This window comes from Macrobrachium nipponense, chromosome 41 (assembly GCF_015104395.2).
Source record: "Macrobrachium nipponense isolate FS-2020 chromosome 41, ASM1510439v2, whole genome shotgun sequence".
In the NCBI taxonomy this organism is placed as follows: domain Eukaryota; kingdom Metazoa; phylum Arthropoda; class Malacostraca; order Decapoda; family Palaemonidae; genus Macrobrachium; species Macrobrachium nipponense.
In genome coordinates this window covers 40,671,618-40,697,210 of record NC_061102.1, presented here as the reverse complement: position 1 = coordinate 40,697,210, position 25,593 = coordinate 40,671,618, and the positions used below count along the sequence as shown (strand labels likewise).

The 25,593-nt window shown below is 36.3% G+C and overlaps 1 protein-coding gene across 5 annotated transcripts in view; it reads right to left on the bottom strand.

The window, feature by feature from the left end:
* The window catches only part of LOC135212719 (unconventional myosin-IXAa-like), a 371,838-nt gene that overhangs the window by 111,941 nt on the left and 234,304 nt on the right, over positions 1-25,593 (bottom strand). For 4 of the 5 annotated variants that reach the window (XM_064246413.1, XM_064246414.1, XM_064246416.1 and 1 more), the window contains exons 21-22: positions 16,267-16,389; positions 3,385-3,652 (exon numbers count right to left, since the gene is read on the bottom strand). In XM_064246413.1, the coding sequence (XP_064102483.1) occupies positions 3,385-3,652; positions 16,267-16,389 (391 nt within the window). The remainder of the gene's footprint in view (positions 1-3,384; positions 3,653-16,266; positions 16,390-25,593) is intronic. The other variant, XM_064246417.1, reaches the window with a different exon arrangement.

Sequence of the window (25,593 nt, the reverse complement as noted above, 5' to 3'; positions counted from 1 at the left end):
CATTAATGCTAACTTTGAGCAAGAACATTCTCTAAGAAGTGCGTTAAATATGGCAAAATAAACTTGTATTCACCATCAGCTGATTTCCAAACCAAAACATTGACCGTTATGTTAGTATTTTATAACACGATATGATGACACATACAATAATATTGGACACAGCTTAGTAATGTATAAATTAAAAAAAAAACAGTTATGTACATCTACAATTTGGTCATAGAAGTGGAGATAAAGTATGGGGAGCTAACATAAGAAGCACAGTGGAATGATGGTTTAAGAGAGAAAGAGGAGGAGGAAATAAAAAAAGTTACAAACAGACTTGATAGCAGGTTGTGAGGTATGTAAAAGATACAAAAGAAACCCAGCCAACCTTAGTTAGTGTTTGTATGGTATTTCTACATTGCATGGAACCAGTGGTTATTCAGCAACAGGACCAACGGCTTTACGTGACTTATGAACCATGTTGGAAGGGAACTTCTATCACCATAAAATACACATCTCTAACCCCTCAATGGAATGTCCGAGAATCAAACTCGCAGCCATCGAGGTAGCAGGCCAACACCAAGCCAACCATGCCACTGAGGCGCTAGCTAAACCAGTAGTGAGATTTTCTTTGAGGAAAAAATTTAATGAAGTTGTAGTAATGGATGTGGGAGAGATAGAAGAAAGCAGAAATTATTATAGACACTTTTTGAAGGGTGGTTTGCAAGATTTGGAGCACCTAAATTTTATCTGACAATGGGGAGAATTTCAAAATGAAAAAAATAAGGAGGATGGCAGAAAGATGGAATATTAAAGTAATGGCCACAACATCTGAATCTTCATGGAGCAATGGAATATGTGAGAAAATGGTAGGCATAGTCAAAGAAAGCTTAAGACTGGTCAACAGCATTAAGAGGTGTCCCAATGCCATAAGGCCCCATTATAAAGTAAGTGGTTATAATCCTTATGACTGAAAGGATTTGCTTTAAATTTATAATGCTTACTGTTCAACTTATAATGAAATTTTCCAGAGAATTAGTTAGAAATTCAAATTCTATGTTAATTTTTTTGCATTTGAAAAAAATTATGATGCCACTTTAGAAAATATGCACACAAAAATAAATAAATATATAAATAAATCAAGATATACAGTGGTCTCCCCCGTATTCGCAGGGAATGTTTACCAGACCCCCCTGCAAATAGTTAGAATCCACAAAAAGTTGGAACTCCTATAAAAATGCTGAAAACAGCCAATTTTGTTAGTTAAAACTCAAGAAAAGCCAACTAAAAAATTTTATGCTTGGTTTTTTAATAGTTTTATCACAAAAAAAAACATTTTAAGATGAAATTGATTTATGATAAAATTGATTTTAAAAAATCACAAATTTTAAGTAATTTGTATTTTTCCTAGCTATGCTTACCCCAAACTATTTTCTTAGGAGAATCCTGGATGTATGTCAATCCGGTGCTGACCAGAAAAAACTGGTTATTCCCTCCTGACCCCCAGCAAGGTATGCCCCAGGGTCGAAGATCACGACCTATGACCCGCAGTCCTTTCCATGCCCCTAGAGCTCCTGCCCTCAGATACGCGGGGACAAAAGGGTGGGCGTAAAAACTTCGTAGTTCGGGGTAAGTATAGCTAGGAAAAATACAAATTACTTAAAATTTGTGATTTGTTCCAATGCTATATACTTACACCGAACTACTTTCTTAGGAGACTTAGTCCTTAGGAGGCGGGAGTATCTGGGGAAAGATGAGTCCCTACCAGGAAGAAGTCATCCTCCTTCAGGCTGGAAGGAGGGAGACCTGCTCCGCCGGATTAGGGCGGAGGTGGGGATTACGTCAGAGGCCCAGTGGGGAAGGGGGGGAGGGGAGCAGGGTAGGATAGGGAGGATGGACACACCTCATACACACACTGGCCTCCCACCACCTATCCTATCTCAAAGGCGTCAAGGGACCTCCTCGTACAATCCTTGAGGTAATGGGCTGTAAAGGTGGACTGTTCCTTCTACATCCCTGCCCGTAGGATCTGGGCGACGGCCAGATTCTTGGAAAAAGACAAGGAGGTGCTTATACCCCTGATGTCGTGGGGCTTCGCGCCTTGCGGGGGGACCAGCCTCGCTCCCTTGTAGGCCCTTCTGATGGTCTCCCTAAACCAGAAGGAGATGGTACTTTTCGCAATCGCCCTCTTCTCGCGCCAAGTAGAGACGAAAAGGTTTTGAATACCAGGGCGGAGTCCTTTGGTTCTACTGAAATATTTTCTCACCGCCCTGACTGGGCAGAGGAGCAGGTCCTTGGAATCCTCGGACTTCAGAAGAGCTGGAATGGAGAACTCCACAAACTGTCATCTACCACCGACAGGTTCTGGGTCTTGGCTACAAAGGACGGCACTAATTTGAAAGTTAGTTCTCTCCACCCCCTTGAGTGGGATACCTGGTACGAGAGGCCATGAAGCTCTTCCACCCTCTTGGAGGATGCTCAAGCCAAGAGGAACCATCTTGAGTGTGAGCTCTCGGTCTGTAATATCCTTGAGCGACTCGAAGGGGGGGCTTTTTCAGAGCGGCCAGGACCCTGGCCACGTCCCATCGAGGTACTGATAAGGACCTGGGGGGCATGTCTGTTCGAATCCCCTAATAAGTAGGGAGTCCTTTGAATTCCCCAGGTCTACGCCACTTTGATAGAAGACCTGGCTCAAGGCCGCCCTGACTCCTTTGATAGCCACAAGGAGAGCCTCTTGTCGTCCCTCAGATGGACAAGGAATTCCGCAATGTGGGGAATCTTGGTTCGTGGGGGGGGTCCAGGTTCTGCCCCTTGCACCAGTTAACCGCTGCGGAGGGCTTCCTAAGGCATCCCAACATTCAGGAGGCCACCTTACTCATTGCATAAATGTGTACAGCCATGAACAACCTAACGAGAAACAACTTTTTGCCAAGTGCAACCAAATTGGATAACAACAATATCCATTTGGCTTGTATTTCAACCATCATACAATTGTAAACAATTACTGTAGTTATGTTATAAATGACGTTACGTAGAATAGGACAGATATTTTTACATAATAACTGTATTTGCTATAGATCAAAGATCAACAAGCAAATATACCATTAAATCTAAATAAAGTTATAGCTGAAGCTGAGGAAACTGTTCAAGCTGCTAATGAATATTATCATGCATCAGCAACAAGGATAAAACACCCATAAACTTATACAGTCCGGTCCTGAAATGTGCGTGATCGGATTGTGCAATTCCCCTTTTATGAGGTCGCTAGCTCTCAAAAATAGATTTTTTGTATCTGTGAAACTATTCAAAGTCTGCGAGTGGTTGAATACAACACAAAGTCAAGTATTAAGTAAAACATTATATTCAGCTGTGCAGTGCATGGCACCTGAAGTATCTACTGACCTTGGGAATCCCTGCACAACATCAGGAAGACTGGATGAAGGCTTCAATGGCTCTTTGGACCTTGGTTCCTTGTCCTGAAGATCCCAAGGTGGAACTGGGGCTGTTGCACTACTTGCACTGGAGCACCTTCCTTTACCTTCACCAATATCATCCGCTTGATCACCCAATGGGAAACTCGGATGAAATTCTCCAGGTGTTGTTGGTGTTTGTGGCTGGGACTCATATGACATGGCATCTTCACTTTCACTCATGCTACCCTCACGTTTACCTATAAAAAGAAATCAATTCAATTACCTAATAAAGATGATAAATTATGGTTTTGTACTCCATATTTACTGGTATGATCTTAGATACAAGAACAAATGTTCCATCAATAAAACTTTCAAAAGAACTTTTGCCTCAAAAATGCCCTCCTTTTGTTAAGTTCAAAAGGTAAATTACTTATACAACAACTGGTAACCATAGGTCATTACAAGCATAGCTAGCTAGTAAGATTGTCAGGAAGAAAAAAAACCTTTCCATCACCTACCGGTTTAATCCAATTTTTGCATGCTGAATATTACACTTAAAGTATTATAACAATTATCACATACTTTAACCAGACCACCGAGCTGGCATGAAGGATCTGTCTTTTTTTTTTCTTTTATGAAAAGATTTACATTTTATTTATCAGACAACGGTTCTTTAAAAATTTTATGACTGGGTTAGCAGAAAACAATGGCAACGCTAACAAAATTCTTACATTGATTTGCTACCAAAACCAGACATTCACTGTCGATTACACTTGGGCTGATCATCAAATAGCCATGGGTCAAATTGGGTGTATCAAAATTACTTTTATGTTTCTGTTCTTTTGATATAAAAAATTCATATCACAACATTTGGCTTCATTAATTTCAGTTTTTTACTATAATTTTCACTGTTCCATATACGTATTCTGCCAATTATTGTTTACAATGCAATGGGTTCCAGAGATGTTACATAAGCACTAATAGTAATATCTATTTATGATCTTCTCATGGTAGCTGCAGCTTAGCTGCTTTATATATTTATTTGTTTCCTTTAATGCCTACATTTCCACCATTTTGATATAATTTGGGATAAATCCAAGTGGTAGGACTGGAACATTTTAAAAAGCAATAATATCATTAAAACAAAAAAATAATTGCAAAATATTCAGGTAAACTTATATGAAGCTGCTTTCTGCATTTTACTTTTTACCTGCTCCCTTTGGTCTCTCCCTGCCTGTCTCATTTCTTTACCTTGCTTTAATTTTCATCTCTCACTTAAGAATATGGCCTTTACACAAGTTCTTTGAGAATACACAAATGTAATGCAGTGTTCTTGTTAATCTTATAAAACTGTAACACAACTGATGCTTCATCAATGGCAAACTACTATTAAAGCAGAATAATGAAAGAGGTGACTTGGAGTATCATCAGACAACTTGATTTGATTGGAGGTAGTATTCAAGTGGTATCTAGTATGCCCAACTATATAAGTGTTCAACAATCCTCCAAATATAAATTCAAGCATCTTGTGAAAATCAGCATAAAAAATTGAAAGTAAACAACTTTTAAAAAATGTATTACAAAATTTGCATTATAAGCATTTTTAATAACTAATTTATTAATCAGAAGGATGCATCACACACAGTGATGCAATGTGCATACATATGTTATTCTAACATCATTGCAAGGTTGACTATTACTGCATTGTTTGTTCTGCATGATATATACAACTTGTTTACATAACATTAAGAATTTCATGATCGTTTCAGTTGCAAAATTCTATATTTTCTCATTTTCTATATGTCCCATTAATATTTCTTATTCTGCAATTTCCTATATGTCCCATTAGTATTCATTCTGCAAAGTCTATATTACCCATCTAATTTCATAATACAGTTTGTCAGTTATATGCTTAAACATTCATTAACTTAATCACTTAGAGGCTCACAAGCTTTAGTACGACATGCAACTTGTCACTTGTTCCTGCAACATTGTTGACCTTTAAATGCCTATGTAAAAAACTACTTTTCAACGTTTAACCTTTAGCAATGCCTTTACTATTCACACAATTTTAAATGAATATGCTATCATTTAGTTCTATAAAATGCCAAAACTAATTTATCAATTATTTAAGCATAGTAAGTTTTCAAATTAAATTATGAAACTGGCAATATTCTATTGGCATTCAATCTCTCAAGCATATGTTTAAAGTATTTAATTTTTCCCAAGATTTGGTGGTTTCAATCAAGTCCATCATTATGTTGCTAACCACATTTCTTTAAAATCTGCTTGAAATTCTTTATGCATCTATCCTTGAAAATAGTTTTCCCATACTATTACCATGTATGATGGCACATAAGATTCCATTTTTTCCAAATGGTATGTAAAAAAAAATTGGTAATATGGGAAAACTTTTTTTAAGGATAGATGCACAAAGAATCTCAAGCAGATTTTAAAGCTCTGCCAGATCTTCCAACCATAAATATCTTGTATAGTTTCTACCGTCTTCTCTTAGTTGCACCATCAAAAATGCCTTCTTTATGTCACTAATACAAGCAAATGTTTTTGTTCTAAACTTCTAAACTGCAGCAGAACTTTGAGTAGGTTAGCTATTATATGTGGTCCTGTCCACAGACAATCAGTCAAGCTTAACTCATTTTTCCAGTCTTACCGAACAGTCAAATGCTATCCTAATAAGGGTTGTTGCAATGTCTTTCTTAACACCATGTGCCAAATAATGACAGCCACCAGACATGTGCAAAGCAACCAACATAATCCCAGCAGCAAGCCTAATGATGAAAAGGCTCAGTTTGAACTAGCCCTTTAGGAGAGAGAGAATAAATCTCCCCCAATCTCCCCAAGTCAAGAGAAGATTCCACATCAAGGTCAATATGGCAAGAAACTGGGATCCAAGATCCCCTGTATGATTTCCCTGATGGGACTGAAATCATTCAATTAGATAGCTGACCCTAATATACTTGACAATACGTGAACCATACCACTTCGCTCTTCCTACTAAAACCAGATGACCCAAGAGCACTGCCTTCTATTATGCATGAAGGGGAGCTCTCCCATACATCAATCTAATGTCAAGGAGTAGCGATGTGGCTGCCCTGGCTTAATCCATCCAGACAGTGGTTCCAATAAGGAGATTCTGTCTAAAGCTAGGTTAGAGTTTTGGAAGACTTACCTGGCCTAATCCATCTACACAGTGGTTCCAATAAGGAAATTCCATCTAAAGCTTGGTTAGTTTTGGAAGACCTTACACAGTACCAAGAAAGTTCTTTGTGTTGAGCGCCATTATGTCCACTGCACTATTAAAGATTGCAGCCACGAATTCAAGGTAACTTTAGGAAATGAACTTGATACTGTCTCCAAGACTTTTTCAGTCCTCCAAAGAGAGACTAGATAGTCCTTGAGAGCCACTTGTAGAAAGATTGGTTCTCTTGCAGAATTACTCAGGTCCTGAGAGCATCCTAACAAAAAGCCCAAGGGCTGAAAAAAAAAAGCTGAACCAGTCTCTTAGATCCCCTTGAGTGTTAGATGACTAAGGCATGACTATTCTGCTTTCAAGGGACTGAATGGTTTAATAATGCTGATCAGTTTGGACTATAACCCCGTAAAGCTGAAAATCCTGTTGTTGCTCCAATTGTTGTTGTTACTGATAACCCTTGGTGTGATGCATCAGTGTGTATCCTTTCCCCTGATGGCAAATACCTCATCAGTAAAAATAAAGCAATGAGGTGGAACATGGGATTTCAAGAGAGCTGCTTTTCCCAATACGAAATGGCACTTCCTTCCTCCATTGTTAAGGATTCAGAAACTGCAAACGAGTTGTTCATCATCCTGCTAGCAAGGCAACATAAGCCATGAAGGTCAATTTTTTCAACTTTAAAAGAAAATTATAGTACCTCCACACTTCTGGAGACCTAACACCCCCTTTAGGTGACCAAAGCCTTCTACTCCATTTTCAAAACAATTAACCATGTACATAAAGGGAAAAAACTGAAGAAATTTGCAGTTACTGGGAAGCATAAGCAAATGGGAAATAAAACCATTTATTTCCACTGTCAGTGTCTGATATGGCCAACACTTTTCCTCTCTTTTAAACAGACAAAACTGCCACTCAGCTACCCAGCAGGCACCAAACTGTTATGATGGGACACCCACTTCTGAGTTCCTTACATTCATCCATCTCCTTCCCATTTTCATCTCTCTCACTATCCTGGAAGAGACTATGAGGTTATTACTAATCACTTAGTAATAAGTAGAGCCCCCCAATTCATAAGGGATCGTACAACATAAGGTGACTCAAAACCTGAATAACGAAATCGTTGCCAAAGATCTACACTACAACACCCAGATTACTGTACTCATTTCAACTGACAGTCAAGATATGACATTGCGTTGTGTATACCAATGAGTACATAAATGATATTAACTTACTGTGATTGTGAATGATGGATTCGTTATTGTGAATGACGAGATCGTTATCCTAGCCTAAATTACATGAGAATGGGTCCCAGCAAAATCTATGCTTCGTAAATCTCATTCAAAGCGCATCACAAAAAAACTACCCTAATTCTAGATATGCATAGTATCCCCTAAAGGCACTTTACCAAATGATCTTTGAATAGGGAATACTTAACCCTTTAACGCCAATTGGACGTATTAAACGTCGATATAAATTGTCTGTTGGGTGCCGATTGGACGTATGGTACGTCAATATAAAAAAGTTTTTTTTTAAATTTGCGGGAAAATAGTTATAAGCCTACTAGGCAAAAACTTTTGAATCAAGCGCCTTGGGGGATGCTGGGAGCTCACGGATCAAGGCGTTTTTTTGTTTACAATCGTTACCAAGGCGCGCAAGCACGTATTTCTTTCTTCTAGCACTAAAAAGCATCAGCGACACATCTCAGAAATTATTTAGTCCCTTTGACATAATTTTTGCACCATTTTATATTAGCCGTTACATGGAGTATTATACTACATATATAAAAATGTGCGGAATTTCATGTAGAATACAACAAAAAACAACTCATTGTTGTAGCTTTAATTAGTTTTGAAATATTTTCATATAAATAACAATAAGTGCCAAAATTTCAACCTTTGGTCAACTCTGACTCTACCGAAATGGTCGAAAAACGCAATTGTAAGCTAAAGCTCTTATATTCTAGTAATATTCAATCATTTACCTTCATTTTGCAACAAACTGGAAGTCTCTAGCACAATATTTTGATTTATGGTGAATTTATGAAAAAAAAACTTTTTCCTTTCGTCCGCGCGGTAACTCTTCCGAAAAAATCATAAATTTTTTCGTCCGATTGTTGTAATGTTTGGACCATTTTAAATTAGCCGTTACATAAAGTTTTATACGTATATGGAAATGTGCGCAATTTCATGTAGAATACAACAAAAAACAACCCATGGTTGTAGCTTTTATCAGTTTTGAAATATTTTCATGTAAATAACGATAAATGCCAAAATATCAACCTTCGGTCGACTTTGACTCTACCGAAATGGTAAAAAAATGCAATTGTAAGCTAAAACTCTTACATTCTAGTAATATTCAATCATTTACCTTTATTTGCAACAAATTGGAAGTCTCTAGCACAATATTTTGATTTATGCTGAATTTATGGAGAAAAAAAAAAAAAAAAATCCTTACGTCCGCGCAGTAACTCTTCCGAAAAAAATCAGAATTTTTTTTGTCTGATTGTCGTAATGTTTGCACCATCTTAAATTAGCCGTTACATAAAGTTTTATATATGAAAATGTGCAAAATTTCATGTAGAATACAACAGAAAACAACCCATGGTTGTAGCTTTTATCAGTTTTGAAATAATTTCATATAAATAACGATAAGTGACAAATTTCAACCTTCAGTCAACTTTGACTCGACCGAAATGGTATAAAAACGCAATTGTAAGCTAAAACTATTACATTCTAGTAATATTCAATCATTTACCTTTATTTTGCAACAAATTGGAAGTCTCTAACACAATATTTCGATTTATGGTGAATTTATGAAATAAACTTTTTCCTTACGTCCGCATGGTAACTCTTCCGAAAAATTCAGAATTTTTTCGTCCGATTTATATATGAAAATTTGTGCAATTTCATGTAGAATACAACAAAAACAACCCATAGTTGAAGCTTTTATCCGTTTTGAAATATCTTCATATAAATACTAACGATAAATATAAAAAGTTCGTCCTTCAGTCAACTTTAACTCGACTGAAATGGTTGAAAACTGCAATTGTAAGCTACAACACTTAGTCTAGTAATATTCAATCAATTACCTTCATTTTGCAACAAACAGGAAGTCTCTAGCACAATATTTTAATTTATGGTGAATTTTAGAAAACGGTTTTTTTTTTACGTCAGCACGTTACAAATTCATGCATCATCTTATGATAATATTTTCTCTTGTGTTGCCTTGATTGTTTTACAATGTGTTATGTACCAAAATGATCGCGATTTAGTGTACAATACAACGAAAAAAATTAACTCATTAGCTGTCACATATCCCAATATTTATATATGATAATGATATTTTTTTTCATTTCTGATGGTTGCATACTAAACTTCAGGCAATGACAAAAAAAGGAGCCAAAAATGAACTCTTAATCTTGAAAACTAAGTGTGCTGTGATTTTTTGAAAAAAACATTTTTTCTGCTTCAGCGCTCACTCGCGAACGCCGCCGGCATACGGGAGACGATTTTTAAAATACCGCTTTGGCGTTTAAGGGTTAAGTGATAAAGATAAGGAGATCTCGATGACTTCTTGTCATCTTAATTAAAGAAGAGTTCCTGAGACATTTCCGTACAGCCCAACACTGGTTGATGTAGTGAGATTCCTCACAACCGTGGTTAACCAAACCACCAAATGCATTTGGCTAACTACTAGACCAACAAAAAATAACTGATAGTCGGCAGCTAAGCTATCACACATATTTACGAACTAATACATGAAATAATTATACAGAACACTTTTCCTTACTAAATACAAACGCAACAAAACAAAATACCTTCCTTTCATACAATATGCACGTAAGTTCCTCGTTGGACATGTGGATTTCACACTCGGCTACCAATCCGGTGGTCCGAAGATCGATTCTCGGCTCGTCCAAAGCGGAACCAGAGGAATTTACTTCTGGTGACAGTAATTCATTTCTCGATATAATTGGTTCGGATCCCACAATAATCTGTAGGTCCCATTACTAGGTAACCAATTGATTTCAAGCCATGTAAAAATATCTAATCCTTTGGGTCAGCCCTACAAGAGCTGTTAATCAGCTCAGTGGACTAGTAAAACTTAGATATAGTACTTAACTCCACTTACGTAAATTAGGAAAATATATACAAAGATACATTACAACTTGTCGAAGTACTCCCAAGCAAGAAAAACTCATATTTGCAGTATTTACAACAGTCTTGTTTTTATCAATGCTGTCTTGGCTTCCTGGCTTCTGCAGCTATCTGAGCAGTCCTGCTTGGACGGGTGCTTGACTGAATATCCTCTTTTGCAGGATTAACCTCTTCTATCTCCTGTCACAGTTCTAAGAGGTATAACTTAATTAAAGGTCTCATGTGCTGGCTATGAGCCATTCTTAATGTAGCCAATCTTGGGACCTTGTCTCACTCCATATGAAACTCGACCACTTGTTCCAACTTCCACTTGACCCTGGCCTTTCATTGTCAATGAGGACCACTTCCCCTCTCCTGGGCCAAGAGCTATGCATCATTCCTATTCAGTGGGTCTCTCTCAGGGTTGTCAAATACTCCCTCTCCCATCTTTTCCATAGGTTATCGCACAACCTGAACACATACAGGAATCTTTTCTTGGTGGACTCCTTCCATCCATAGGTAAGGTCACCAGAGACCTCCCAATTTACTACTTCCCTCGGGAAGGATTTAAGTTTTCTTCCAAAAATCAAATGGTTAGGGGTTAAGATTTCCAACTGATTCAAGTTCAGGTGTGTGACTTAATGGTTCATCATTAATGATCCCTTCCAGCTCCACTAATACACAGGTCAGTTCTTCAAAACTGAGTAAGGCCTGGCCTACAATCATTTTTAGGCATGACTTCAGAAGTCCTATCAGCCTTTCCCATATAACTCTAAACCATGGTGCTCTCGCTGGAATGAACTTCTAGACACACTGTATTTCCAACAGATGGTCTTTTACTCTGGGATTTTCTGACATGGTTTCAAGATATTCTGGTGCTGATACAAATGTGGTGGCATTGTCACTCTACATGAGTGCTGGTTATCAACTAGTTCCACATGTATGCCTCTGGTTATTGGGCATGTAAACAGAATAATACTTGAAGCCTTTTTAGGACTCTCTCCATTTCCCTTAACCCATAATGCCCCGGTGTAATCCACCCGTGATATTAATAGGTTGCTTACATTGCACCCTGAACTAAGGTAATGGAGGAATTACATTGGGCCTATATGGTCTCCCTTGTGTTCTCCTACAAATAACACAATGGTGTGATATACTTTTAGTCAACTATCAAATCTGTGGGGTCCAGAACTCCTACGTGACACTTGCCACAGTTGCATTTACACCTACACTGAGCATTTGCATCATGATGTTCTTTAATAATTACCCGAGTAATAAAGCAACTCTTCAGCAGATACTTGACATTTAGCTGTTTCAGGTAACTGCGCATGTTCCAGTCTACCCCTAGATCTTATTAACCTGTTGTCCAAGTAGATTCAAATGGTGTATGAAAGCTAGTTTTGGTTTCTTACCCCTTTCATCAAACTCTTCTATTCCTCTTGGAAAAATTCCTTCTGCATGAGGGCAATAGTCTTATTCTTTGCCTCTTGCACTTCTTCCAAGGTCAATTCACCAGTTGATTTTACATTGGTTGAACAAATGTTCAAAAATTGTAGGATCCATGCTATGGTCCTATAGACCTTTTTGACCGTGCTGAATCTCTCCCAATTCAGTAAGAGTGTCTCACCATTTAGGTTGTCCCTACAGTAGTGACCAAAATGTTCTCTGCCCTACCCTCTACAAGAGATTTACCCACCCCTGACCTATCTATTGGCCAAGAGGAATTTTTTATCCAAGGGTGTCCCTCCCAAAAGAAAGATCTATCCAAGATCATTTCTACTGGCCAAGACTGCCTCTGGAATTATAGTTTATTTCCTCTACACTATTTCTCACAAATACAGGTAGACCATTTTTCAATACTAGCCAACTTAGGGTGACTTTATGTCCAGCAAAACGACAGTTCTACAAACTCATCCTTCTCACAGGATCCTTTAATAAATTTGCCCGTATTTGCCTTTGCTAGAATTAAATGAGAGTTTCTGTTCTTAACTCTATATGCTACACAACCATAAGCTGTTTCACTGGCATCACAGAATGTATGTAAGGAGTCCTCCACCCACTCTATGAACCCCATATCCTCCTGATCCTTCAGGGTTTTTGGATGAATGTCCTAGATACTGAGTGTCCTTTTTAAAATTTGGCACACTGTTACTTCATTCTATTCAAAGCCAACCCATAGTTGGAGGTTGATTGGCTTCTACTGCCTTTCCAAGCCAACATCACAACATACTGTTTGTCAACTTCGGAATAAGTTATAGTACTCTCAAAGTTCTCTAATACTACCTTCTTTTCCTGTTCCGTTATCTCACTGCAGTCAATACCCAAGTGATCCAAATTCCACAAAGTTTCAAGATCTTCCCTTGGTTCTTTTAAATGAGTAGCCCCTTCAATCATAATTTCATCATTCATTTCCACTGCCAGTTTTAAAATAGAAACATGAGTCTCCTTGGTGGGAAGAGTGCAGGTTCTGATTACCACGTAACCAAATATGGTTGGTAGCAATACTAAATTCTCAAATTTCCTAAATCCTGGATGTAGTATGTTGTACACACTGTCAACCTCTACCAACAACTCTATAGGCGATTGTTTCTCTATGGGTAGATTGAAATCTTTATCAACCAAGCTGATTTTTGTTTTGCACGACCACCTTAAATTTCTTTTAACACTGAATTTCTTTGTATAATCTGGTAGTTCGTCTACCACTATATAATTCCATATTTATTAATCTACCCCAGTGAGGCACAGCAATGATAACCATTTCATACTCTTTGACTGGTTTTGAAGTCAAATAAACTCTCAATACTTTGTTTTCAACTCCCTTGCTCTTATAATGGATCCTTCAAGAGCAGATCTCTTGGTGAAAGATCTCTCGGCACAGGTATCCAACAAACCTCTCTTTCACATAATGTGACCACTTTTACCCTTCAGGGCTATTGTGGCTGTAGGTAAAATTGACTACTTAGCCTTCTTGTTTCTCTGTCCAATACTTGTCAAAGAGAACATTTCAACTTGTACCCCACCATCCTCAGTCTTTGGTTGGTTTCGATTGCATATAACCTTAAGGTGTCTAACAGTGCAACTGTTGTTACAGCTTTGCTTGTCACAATCAGAACTGAAATGTTCACGGGAAGCACAGATGAAACACACGCCCAGAGTTCTAAGTTTTTCTAACTTTGCTCCTCTGGTTACATGAGTCTTAAAATGTGTTCATAAATGGTTGACCTTGGCTTTGTATTTTTAGGCCCCACTGATGATTTTTTTTTGTTTCACAGACTACCCTTGTTCTCCTACAAAAGTAGATACCGTAGTTAAGGGTTTAGTTTTTACTATTTCAGTATGTGGAAAAGCCCATCAATTATTTCCTCATCAAGATACATTTTGAAGGTGTCAAATTTTAATCAATCCTCCCCACATCTATGTTTTATTATTTCGCTAACACTATTGGGTAGTTTGGTGTAGAGCACGACGTATGCAACTCATTCAATTCCAACTGTTTCTTCTCCAATGATCTTATGCAGCATTCGAATTGTACTCTGAATCTTTGTAGACTCTGTATCTGCATTATGAGCCTCAGTCTGGATTTTTTTTTTTTTTTTTTTTTTTTTTTTTTTTTTAAACTAACCAACAAGGTGCAGCACGTTGCTAAAATTGACGCTTTACATGCTGCTAAAGGACGACGTCAATATGATCAACGCTTTATTTTCAAATATTGCGGTAAATTTAGCCCCTCCCCATAGCTCTGTTTCAGTGACGTCAACAGTCTCACCAGCCATTCAGCTCACTCTTGGACATAAAAGATGCCAGATTTCTCTTAATCATGGGTATCAAAATAGCATAATTGTAAACCTTCTGTCAGCCCCGGGGATGGGACCAGGGAGGCTTTCATATCTTGAAGTTACAACGTTCGAAAATTTATATAAATCTTTGTTTATATTATTAATTTTGGTGATAATGGCTTTTGATTATGATGCTTATTTTTTTCCATCAAATACTGATATAGAGACAGCTAATCATAGCGACAGTGACGATAGTAATATTGGTTTAAAAGTTGGTTTGCGTGTCCGTTAACATACACACACATACACTGTTTCAACCAATTAATAACTGCTGTATTTATTTTGCAATTTTACAAGTGTTTCTTGAATAGCTAATGAGTAATATTGTCATGAAGAAAATGTGAAATTATCTCTGAAAATACAGCATAAAGCATCCCAAAACTAAAATGCTTTTTTTTTAAAGAATGTTTTCTTTCCAAAATACATTCTTTTTAAATATTAATTTTCAAAATATCTTATATTCATTTTTCATTATTAATCTGCAAAACAAGAATACAACCATTTATAACAACAGGTGATAAGTTAAAAAATGAGCAAGAAAATATTGGTTCCATTACTGATGTTGCTAATGCATAATATTGCTGTCGTCCTTTGGTAGCAAGCCCCTAGCACCTCTTGGGTTAACGTTTCCTACCATAGGTTTCTTTCAACAAGTTCCATGCTTGTAAATATTTCTCTCCTTCTAATTTAAAACCAGATATCAATTCCAAAGTCCTCCCATTGGGGACATACATCACCTCGTACAGGCTTGGGTGGGAATTCCCCCTCCCCCCCCCCAACAACCACCACCACCACCAACCCACAAAGGTTTTTTCCAACAACCATACCCCACCTTGGAGAAGTGTTTGGAAGGCTCTCCTATCAGAAGCCATGGAGAAAGAACTGTTTATTCATCATCAAGGCACATCTGGGACCTCAGAATATGTTTTGGGACAGAATCTCTTTCAAGCAACATTAAGGCCAGGATAAGGAAAGATCTAATCTATGGTGTCCCCATGGCAGTTAAAAAGGATCCTTGACCTGTCACAGTTCAAGTCTGTGGTGGACCTAATCCTCAAGCTGCAACTATTGGACATGAAGAGTGAGCTGGTTAATTGCTGGTAACTCATGGATCTGTATATACATTTAGTTATTGGTAGGCTTTCATTTTCTTTTCAACAATAACTGGAGTTTTTGGGATTTCACTGCCATGAAATATGGGGACAGATTTGCATTGAACATATTATTACGGATAAGAAAAAGAAGTAAAGCTTGAGAGAACAGAGATGAGAATGCTGAGGTGGATTAAGGGAATATTGCTGCTTGAGAGTTTGGAAAATGATGAAATGAGAAAAAGAGCAGGCTTATACCAATTCAGATGGTATGGGCATGTGTTGAGGATGGATGATGAGGAGGGACTGAAGAGGGCTTGGGAAGAATCTGTTAGAGGAAGAAGATAGAAGGGAGACAGAGAATCAGATGGCGAGATAAAGTGAAGGAAAATATGGAGAGAAGAGTTTTGGTGGAGGATGATGCCTTTGATGTAGGGATAATGGTAGGAAAGAAGATATTATTACGGATATCCTCTTTCAATAAAAAAAAAAATAAACACTTCCAAGAACTACTTTCATTGATATAAATATATAATAAAATGACAAAGAATTACATTTATATGACATCAACAGTAACAGGCTCCACATACTTACCCATGATCTTCTGAAGTGGCTTTCTAAAATGCTTAGAAATCTTTGGAAAATTATGAGATTCTTCCAAAATCCCACCACTTGACTTTCTCTCCAGAGGGTTATGACTTAGACACTCAGCTGAAGCTACACAAAAAAATATAATTTGTTTTAAAACAAAATATTTTCAATTCTAGACCCAGTACTTTTACATAACCTAACTGTTTTTCAAGAAAAATCATCCACAGCAAGAAGTAAACAGCTTCTTTGGTTCAGGGAGGTCAGCGCATACACAGGTCCTCAGCAGTTTATGGTAGTCAATCGAATCTTTCTCTGTACAGTCTGACCCAAATGCAAGAGAGCAGTGAGGTCAAAAGACAGCAACACCCTGTGAAAGTGATGGGCTTGTTTTAAAAACAACTGCCTTTTTAAAAAAGGTTCCACCAAAAGCCAATAATCTTTATAGAGACTGAACATTAACTTAGTGGAGGTGCATTGAGCTCATGATGTTTTGACATCGAGACTACGTATATGAAACTAAATAACATGAGAGCTCAAGGGCAACTAAAGGCTCCTAGAGAAAAAAGGGGGCCAATATCTGAACCTTGAGACACAGATGAAGGGAGCTTCCAATAACATGTGCATTCATCATTTACATTGTCACAGCAAAAGTCAGAGTCTGACCAAGTAACACTCAGCTTAATTCAATGCCGTGAAAGTAATCAACACCCCGCCCCCTTCCAAAGGAGAAGCAGACTCAACTTTTAGTTCTTCACAGAGGACAGAGGAGTTATGCTTCAAAAGATGCTGATAAAGGTCACAGCAAAAAAATTGCCCCAAAGAAAAAGATACAAGATGGTATCATATATAACAAAACCCTACCTGAGCCACAGAATTTGATAAAGGAGGCTGAATAAATCATAACCTAACCCTTCTGTTGCACAACAGAACAAAAAAAGATGATCTGCTCAAAGGTGATATACAGTAAAGAACAACAATGGTTCAGAAATATGAAAGAAAACTTCAACTTGAGTAAAATGGCAAGTTCAAGAAGTTTACCACTGAAAAAAGGGTTCTTGGCACTGCAGGAACCTCATACGAGTGCAAAAGTGCTAAAATAAAGGGAAAATGGATGACAAAAATGGGTCACCAGTGTCAAACTGGCCTAAAATGCCAGAACAAGTGAGGATTGTATCACAAGAGGCAGAAAAGACTGAAAGATAGGCAACAGAAGTTGGCAAGATATTGAGCAACAAATAGCTAAAGAACTCAAGATCAGTAGCAAATAATCTGGATTCAGGCACTGTCTATGCAAAGAAATATACAATGAAAAAAGACAATAAAATGCACTCATGTGGCTCCAACTTACATTATGCAGGGAATAAAACAGACAAGGTCAAATACAGGTGTGACCAAATGAAAGCAGTATTGTAAGGTCTTACAGATGGAAACACTTTGAGACTAAGGACACTATACAGAGAAGCAGCAGGGCCTGAGGACACAATCACTTCTGTTTAACAGCAGTACAGAATGGAACAAGTGAGAATGACTGCCTACATAACAAGCTGCTGAAAATAATTATACCATTGCCAAAGACAGAAGCAAGGAGTGATTGGCCATGTGAAAGCAGAGAACATGCTTAAACTAGACAGAGCAAAAATCCTGGCAAAGAAGCAAAATTGCCCTAGTGGCAAAGAACTACTGCATATGAAGAGAATGAGCATGCATGCATGTATTTGAGAGCTCAAATAACACTGCATGGCTGACGGCTGAATAAGATGCACAAGCTTTATCAAGTGCAATGACTTGGATGAGCAGTCTGATCCAAGTGAAAGAGCTTTTGTTACAGAAATGCTTTTACAGAACAACCTGGGAGAGTGAACAAAATTAGAAACCCCACCCCAACAGTTTCAATGAAGCCAGCCTTAGTAATTAAAGCATCACGGGAAATAACGCCAGCGCAAGTGCAAATATTTCTAATAAACAGAAGCTGACAGCAGATGAAACAATCTGCACACACGAAGTGTAATAAGCACAGTAGCAAAGTTGAAGAAAAATGTTTCTCTTTTGTCTTAGTATATCAATCCCCCATATTTCCAGGGGATGCGTATCAGACACTCCTCCTCCCACCCCCAGATAGCTAGAATATGCAAATACTTACTTAGAATGCCCCTCTTGAAAATGCTTATAACTGTCTATCTTGAAAGTTCAAATACCAAATGTATACTTAAAGTATCATCCTACATGAAATACACCTTAAATTATTATTCTATTACAGGCAATCCCCAGTTATCGGCAGACTCAGTTAATGGCGATTTGGTTTTATGGCGCTTGTCTACCACTATAAAATTGGCAATTTATGGCACCACAATGTGCCATATTTTGGTTATGATAACAGTTCTGACGCCACAACATACTAACCGAGGTTCCATTAACTGGTTATCGAGCGCTATAAAGTAAAGAGTTTCGGTTAATGGCGGTTTTCGTTTATCAGCACCCCCCAAGAACAGAGCCCCCGTCGATAACTGGGAACTGCCTGTATTGTATTAATCTCTGAAATGATATTATCAATAAAATTTTAAAGTCACCTTAAACATTTTATCATTAGAAATATTTATGTACAGTCAATAACACACACACACACACACACACACACACAGATCACTGAATGGGCAACATCATATATTTGACTATCAAGAGTAAAATTTCTGACAGACCCAACCTTCCCCCTGCTTCACAACTTATGAGGCAAAAGACAGAAAATTCTGTTCTTTAACTTTTCTCAAATAACTTAATACAGAAATGCATAAATATTGTAATAACAGTGTGCCATTATTATTATTATTATTATTATTATTATTATTATTATTATTATCATTATTATTATCATTATCATTATTTTATTATTCATTATTATTATTATTATTATTATTATTATTATTATTATTATTATTATTATTATTATTATTATTATTATGTCTTACTTATAATTGAAAATAAGTATTTTTTATGTATTAGGTAAATCATTCATTTATCATATGAAACAAAGAGAGAGAGAGAGAGAGAGAGAGAGAGAGAGAGAGAGAGAGAGAGAGAGAGAGAGAGAGAGAGAGAATTATTATTTTTATTATATATCATTTAATCTTATTAATCTTAAAGTATTAATCAATATTAATATTTGAAAATTAGTAAATGATTTTATATCATAAAAATGTAGTCATAAAAAATGATAAATGTGTTGATACCAATTGGTGAGAGAGAGAGAGAGAGAGAGAGAGAGAGAGAGAGAGAGAGAGAGAGAGAGAGAGTTCCCGTATATCCTTTGACCCCAAGATGGCAGCAATTATTTGAGATTCTCTCTCTCTCTCTCTCTCTCTCTCTCTCTCTCTCTCTCTCTCTCTCTTTCTAACCAATTGGTATCAACACATTTATCAACCAATAAATATTCACTAATTAGTGTATTTTGATGTTATTTTAATGACTAAATACATTTTTATGGTACAAAAATGATTTACTAATTTCCAAATATTAATATTGATTAATACTGTACTATTCTGTTTAATATGATTAAATGATATTAAATAATAAAAGTAACAATCTCTCTCTCTCTCTCTCTCTCTCTCTCTCTCTCTCTCTCTCTCTCTCTCTCTCTCTCTGATAAATAAATGATTTACCTATATACATAATAAGTACCAATTTTCAAATATTATCAAGACTAAGTAGTAATAATAATCATAATACTGTTATTATAATATTTATGCATTTCTATAGTAAATTATTTTTCAAAAATTAAAGAACAGATTTTTCCCAGTCTTCTGTCTTGTTAAGTCGGGAAGGAGGGAGAGGGGAGGTTGAGCAGCTTGTCAGAAATGTCACACTACCTGACAGAAAGTGACCATGAGTCCAAATTGTTGCCAACCCCTGATCATCTCATTTCTATTTCTTTCTTCTTTTATCTTCTCTCCCTCTCCCAAAGGATTGATAGATAGACAAATAGATACTTAGTTCAGCCTACTCTCTCTGGAAAAGATGTACATATGGGAGGGGAAGGAGTGTTGCCTATAGAGGTTTATTTCAATCTCTGGATATTGTAAGGAATTATTCTCTCTCTCTCTCTCTCTCTCTCTCTCTCTCTCTCTCTCTCTCTCTCTCTCTCTCTCTCTCTCTCTGTGTGTGTGTGTGTGTGTGTGTGTGTGTGTTACTGGTTGCATGGTAAAATGTTTAAGATGTCTTTAAATTGATATTAATAATATAATTTCAAAGATTAATACAGTATGTGATATCATAATAATTTAAGGTATATTTGATGTGGGGGGGGGGGGGGGTTTGACTGTATCTGGAATAGGTATGGCCAGCTTGAAGGCCCTATATCCTGCAGTGTGGTTACATCAATGAGAATGACAATAACAATAAGTGTGACTGGAATTATGAGAACCACAGGAGCCATATGAGTTGCTGAAGCTATAAAAGCCTTTGGAGCCAAGTAACCAGCTGAAGCCAAAAGGAGAGCTGCAAGGGCCATGATACTGGCATATGGCAATTACATCACTTCAAGCTTCAGCATTACTGATTTTACCAAGATTTTTCATCAAAACTTAATGGGAAAATCATAACGAATTTGTATTGGTTATGATATGTTTACAATGATCACCAACAAATATTTAAATGCCATAAAAACATAATTCAATAAAACAGTGCCACATCACATGAAAACAAATATCAAAATATATACGACAATACAGTAATACTTCAGATGATGATGTTAATTTATTCCAAGATTCATAATTGAATAAATAAACAACTCGGGTAAAAAAAAAAAAAAAGTTTAAAAAACTACCTAGACACCCTATAAACCCCTGTAAGTACCCCCATAATATTGCTAATATACCGTGCATTTAAAATAATTTGTTTGACAGCTAAGCATATTGCTGTCTTTCTAAAAACAGTAAATTCATTCGTATTTTAATTTTACAATTGATAATATATATATATGTATATATACAGCATTGTATACAGTAGTTTATAAACAACCCATACACTAACACTGCTAATAGATTACGGTAAAATTACAAGTTATTACCGTATATTTCGGCGTATAAGTCGACCCTTTAGCCCCAAAAAATCATTCCAAAATTAGGGGGTCGACTTATCTAACGGTAACAAAAAGTGAATCTTTATTATTTTGGCATATCGGTACAGGAATCCAGGCTTTACAGTTGGCTAATAACAATGACAGCCTTGTTGAGGTAACTATGTATGTAAATACCAGTATTAAAAACATTTCACACTGTAATACAATAATAATACATTAGAACATCCATTACCTTAAATAAAATGAAACAAATCAAAGTAACTTGAAGAAACCCCAATCGCACAGCAAGTGTAAACATTGCGTAGCTATTTGTAGTATAGTAATTGAGAAGGATGCGTTCACTCTGACAGTTTTGTATTTACCGGGGTATTGTTCAAAAACATTTATGGTATGAAATCTTTATTTATCACTTTAAATAAAACAAAAAAAATTGTATTTAATTGTAAATATGTATTTAAAATCCTTCAAAATTACTTGAGTCATCGTCACTTGAATTAAACAATTCATCAGACAAGTTATCATTCACGGTTTCATCATAAGGATCCCAGTTTGAATCTGGTGAATCAACTGCAGGTTTGTTTTCCCTCAAATGAGCCTGTTTATGCCATAGAAGAACCAATGGTCAAGAAATATTCCAACATAATAATAAAATACCGGCACGTCGTTTTAACAACCCAATTAAAACATTAACTTGAGTGGCACTTTGTACATACATATATACGTAGGCTGTTATGCAGCGTTAGTTAGCGCTTTGTTTGTTTACATTACACGCGAGTAACGTATCTTTTGTTTCGTCATTTCTAATCATATTTGCCGGTATTCATCTTTTTGTTAATATACCGAGTATATTACCTGTATTTCTTATGATAAGTAGAGCAACATATGTACTGTAATAACATTCAGGTTATTTTATATGATATGTTTTACACTGCTGCTTATTTTGAGCGTACGGTTGGTCTCACATTTTATAGGTCGACTAATATACCCGATATTAGTTAAAATCATAAAAATTTACTCAGAATTGGGGGGTCGACTTATCTTCCGGTCGACCTATACGCCGAAATATACGGTATATACTTAATCATTTTGTGTTTCATTTTAAACAGAAACACATTTTAAACAGTAAAAGAGCTAAAAAGCTAATTAATCCCATATAAAAATTCCAACAACAAATGGTTTTCGAAAAAAACTTACTACTGACCTTCATTAGTTAAACTCCTACTTTGTGCATAAACACCAGTAAAACATTTATATTAATGAAAATATATAGAATGAAGTAAGTCTACCCTCAATTCCTCACAGCCCTATGCAAAAATCATGGTTCTTGAAAGATACACTCAAAACTATTGGATGAAAAATATAATCGCAAAGGGCAAAAATTAAAGCCAACATGTCAACAGATCATAGGAACAAAAAAATAAAATAAAAGGTCAGTCTTTAAAAACAGAAACAACCAACTGGAAATTTTTTGCAGAAAAAGCATTAGTATCTCTTATGTTAGTTGCTAGCAAACAGAAGAAACATTATGATGGAAAATAAAATGAAATGGAAGGGACAAATACATTAACACAGTTGGTTATCTCTCAGATCTTAACCAGATGGCAGACAAACAGTAAATGATTTAGTTAACTACCATATACAGCTTGGGACCAGTGCATGAGCCAGCCTATCTAAACTGCTATAATTTCTTCCAGCAAATGATATATGTGAATTGAGCAAAACAAACAATTAGGATATGTAAAAGTAATGGGTTTAAACATAAACATATAGCCCAAGAAAACCAACTGTCTGGGTGAGGCTTTAAAAATACAGCTTGGACAAATGACACGACTCAATTTAAAAAAAAAAATAAAAAAGTACAGTAATCTCTTTTAACAGCACTCCCAACATCAACACTATGCCCAAGACTCAATTTTACCATTTTTCAATCACCAGAGAGAGAGAGAGAGAGAGAGAGAGAGAGAGAGAGAGAGAGAGAGAGAGAGAGAGAGAGAGAGAGAGAGAGAGAGAGAGAGAGAGAGGTCTGCCAAACTGAGACATGAATTGAAAGCCTGCATTCAAAATTAGTTATCTTAGCATGCTTGATAAAAATTGCAAGTAGTACAGTTAAACTGAAGTGGTTGACAAACTTTATAAAAGTGAATATTCATAACTTTATTGTTTGCTGAAAAACCTTTCCCTTTTTTTTTTAATGTGTAATTCCAAGTTAAAATAAGCTAGCATATTTTATATAACTGTCTTGTTTGGTAACACAGAATCATACATTTTCTAAAAAAAAAAAAGTTTTTACCCATTGAAAATACTCATAATATCAATTATGCCCACCAAATATTTATTACATACAAGGAGAGGTTAGATCAGAGACCTTGAGACAGTATATAACTACCAGACTGTCAATTATTCCTCTGCAGCAGACTGGGAAAGGAACTATAATATACAATTTTACCTCTGAAAAATGAATAGTAGCCAGTTCTGAATTGGGAAAATTGGTTTTATTTGATTGTATACAATTTTAGGTCAAGAAATAGCTACAAATTACTTTAATATCTATGTAAAATTTTCTTCTATTTTTTTCAAAACTTTAAACTGTAAATTTTTGTTCAACAGAAAGGTCTTTAAAAATAAAATAAACTGATACTGTAACAAGTTTTCTCTATTCTGACAATTTTATATACTACAGGCAGTACCTGGTTATCGGCAGTCTGGTTTTACGGCGCTTGTCTAGCAACAATGATAACTGGATTTTCGACACCAATAGGTTCCAATAAACGGGATCAGTACTGTTACAGTAGTACCTCAATCTTAGACGATTTCAGTTGTACGAATTCACAATAGCGCAAGCTTTTCATTGGAACATAACTAATTATCATACACAGGTACTACTTCTCAGACATGCAAACGCAACATTTTTGAATCCTGGAGAAACCCTGCAAAAGTGTTGTTTGTTTAATTTTGTAATTTACATATAAGATTTCAAGCTTTTATGTTGCAAGATATGTTTGTCATATTACAAAATGATGTGTATAAAATTCTTTTCCCTCATCTATCTTTTTAACTTCACCATATTTTTGAAGTACAGAGCTGTTGAATATGTCAAGTAAGTTGACAAGAGGGGAAGTGTTGCTGTTAGCAGTCAATGATAATCTCTCTCTCTCTCTCTCTCTCTCTCTCTCTCTCTCTCTCTCTCTCTCTCTCTCTCTCTCTCTCTCTGTACGTATGTAAGCTTCACACACTTATTATTTTTACAAACCATTTATTTCTCTTTTTAATGGTAATGTATTAAGCTAACTTTTAAACTACATTAAAGTAACTTTAATTTCATTTAAAAGTTACCTTAATACTTAAACTCTCTCATTCGTAGCTAGTGGTAGATAATTTCTAATTTATCTACTTTTACCTTTACTGTCTAGAACTGTAAATGAGCTGTTCTAAAACAAACACATAACCAAGTTGTATTAGTCCAAATAAAAAGCAATGTTTGTTCATAAAAAGGAATTCTAGAACAAAGAGAAAGAGACAGAAAGAATTTCTAAAAAGTGGCTGAGAAGATATCTAAAAATACGTAGATCAGTCAGTCAGAAGGGGGAAAGAAGAGAAAAATATGTTGTTGTATGTATTTAATCTTCACACACACTCCCATATTTTTACCAAAAATTTTTTTAAGGGTAATGTATTGAGCTATTAAATTAAATTACAGTAACTTTTTTTTCGTTGAAACTTAGCTTAATACTTAGGGAGCATGATTAGGGTCATATTTGGTGTTCAAACTCTAAAAGCAAGCATTTTGCATGAAGGGTTTGGAACCTAACATCGAATAAGTTTGGGGTATTACTGTATTACTGATTTTTTACTATCAGTGATTTTTGGTTATCACACCATCAGGAACAGAACCCCACCAATAACCAGGAACTGAATGTACAGGCGGCCCTCGGTTAGCGGGAGGGGTTCCGTTCCTGGCCGCTGACGGCAAGCGGTTTTCGACGCTGAGCGATTTTAAAGCCTACGGCCACCGCACACCTTCTTTCGAAACTTTAGACCAGTCAAAGGCGCCGTAATCCCACAACGGCACAATAAGTAAAATTATATTTATGCAGTATAGTACTATAGAATTTACTGTACAGTACTTTTGGGTGTCTAGAGTATGTAAAGACATAATAAAGTTTATACAGTGTACAGGTAGCTGTAGTGTTCAGGTTACGATCATTAGTCTTACGATAGTCAGATTTTATGAGATCAAATTACAATGGCCTAACTTTATC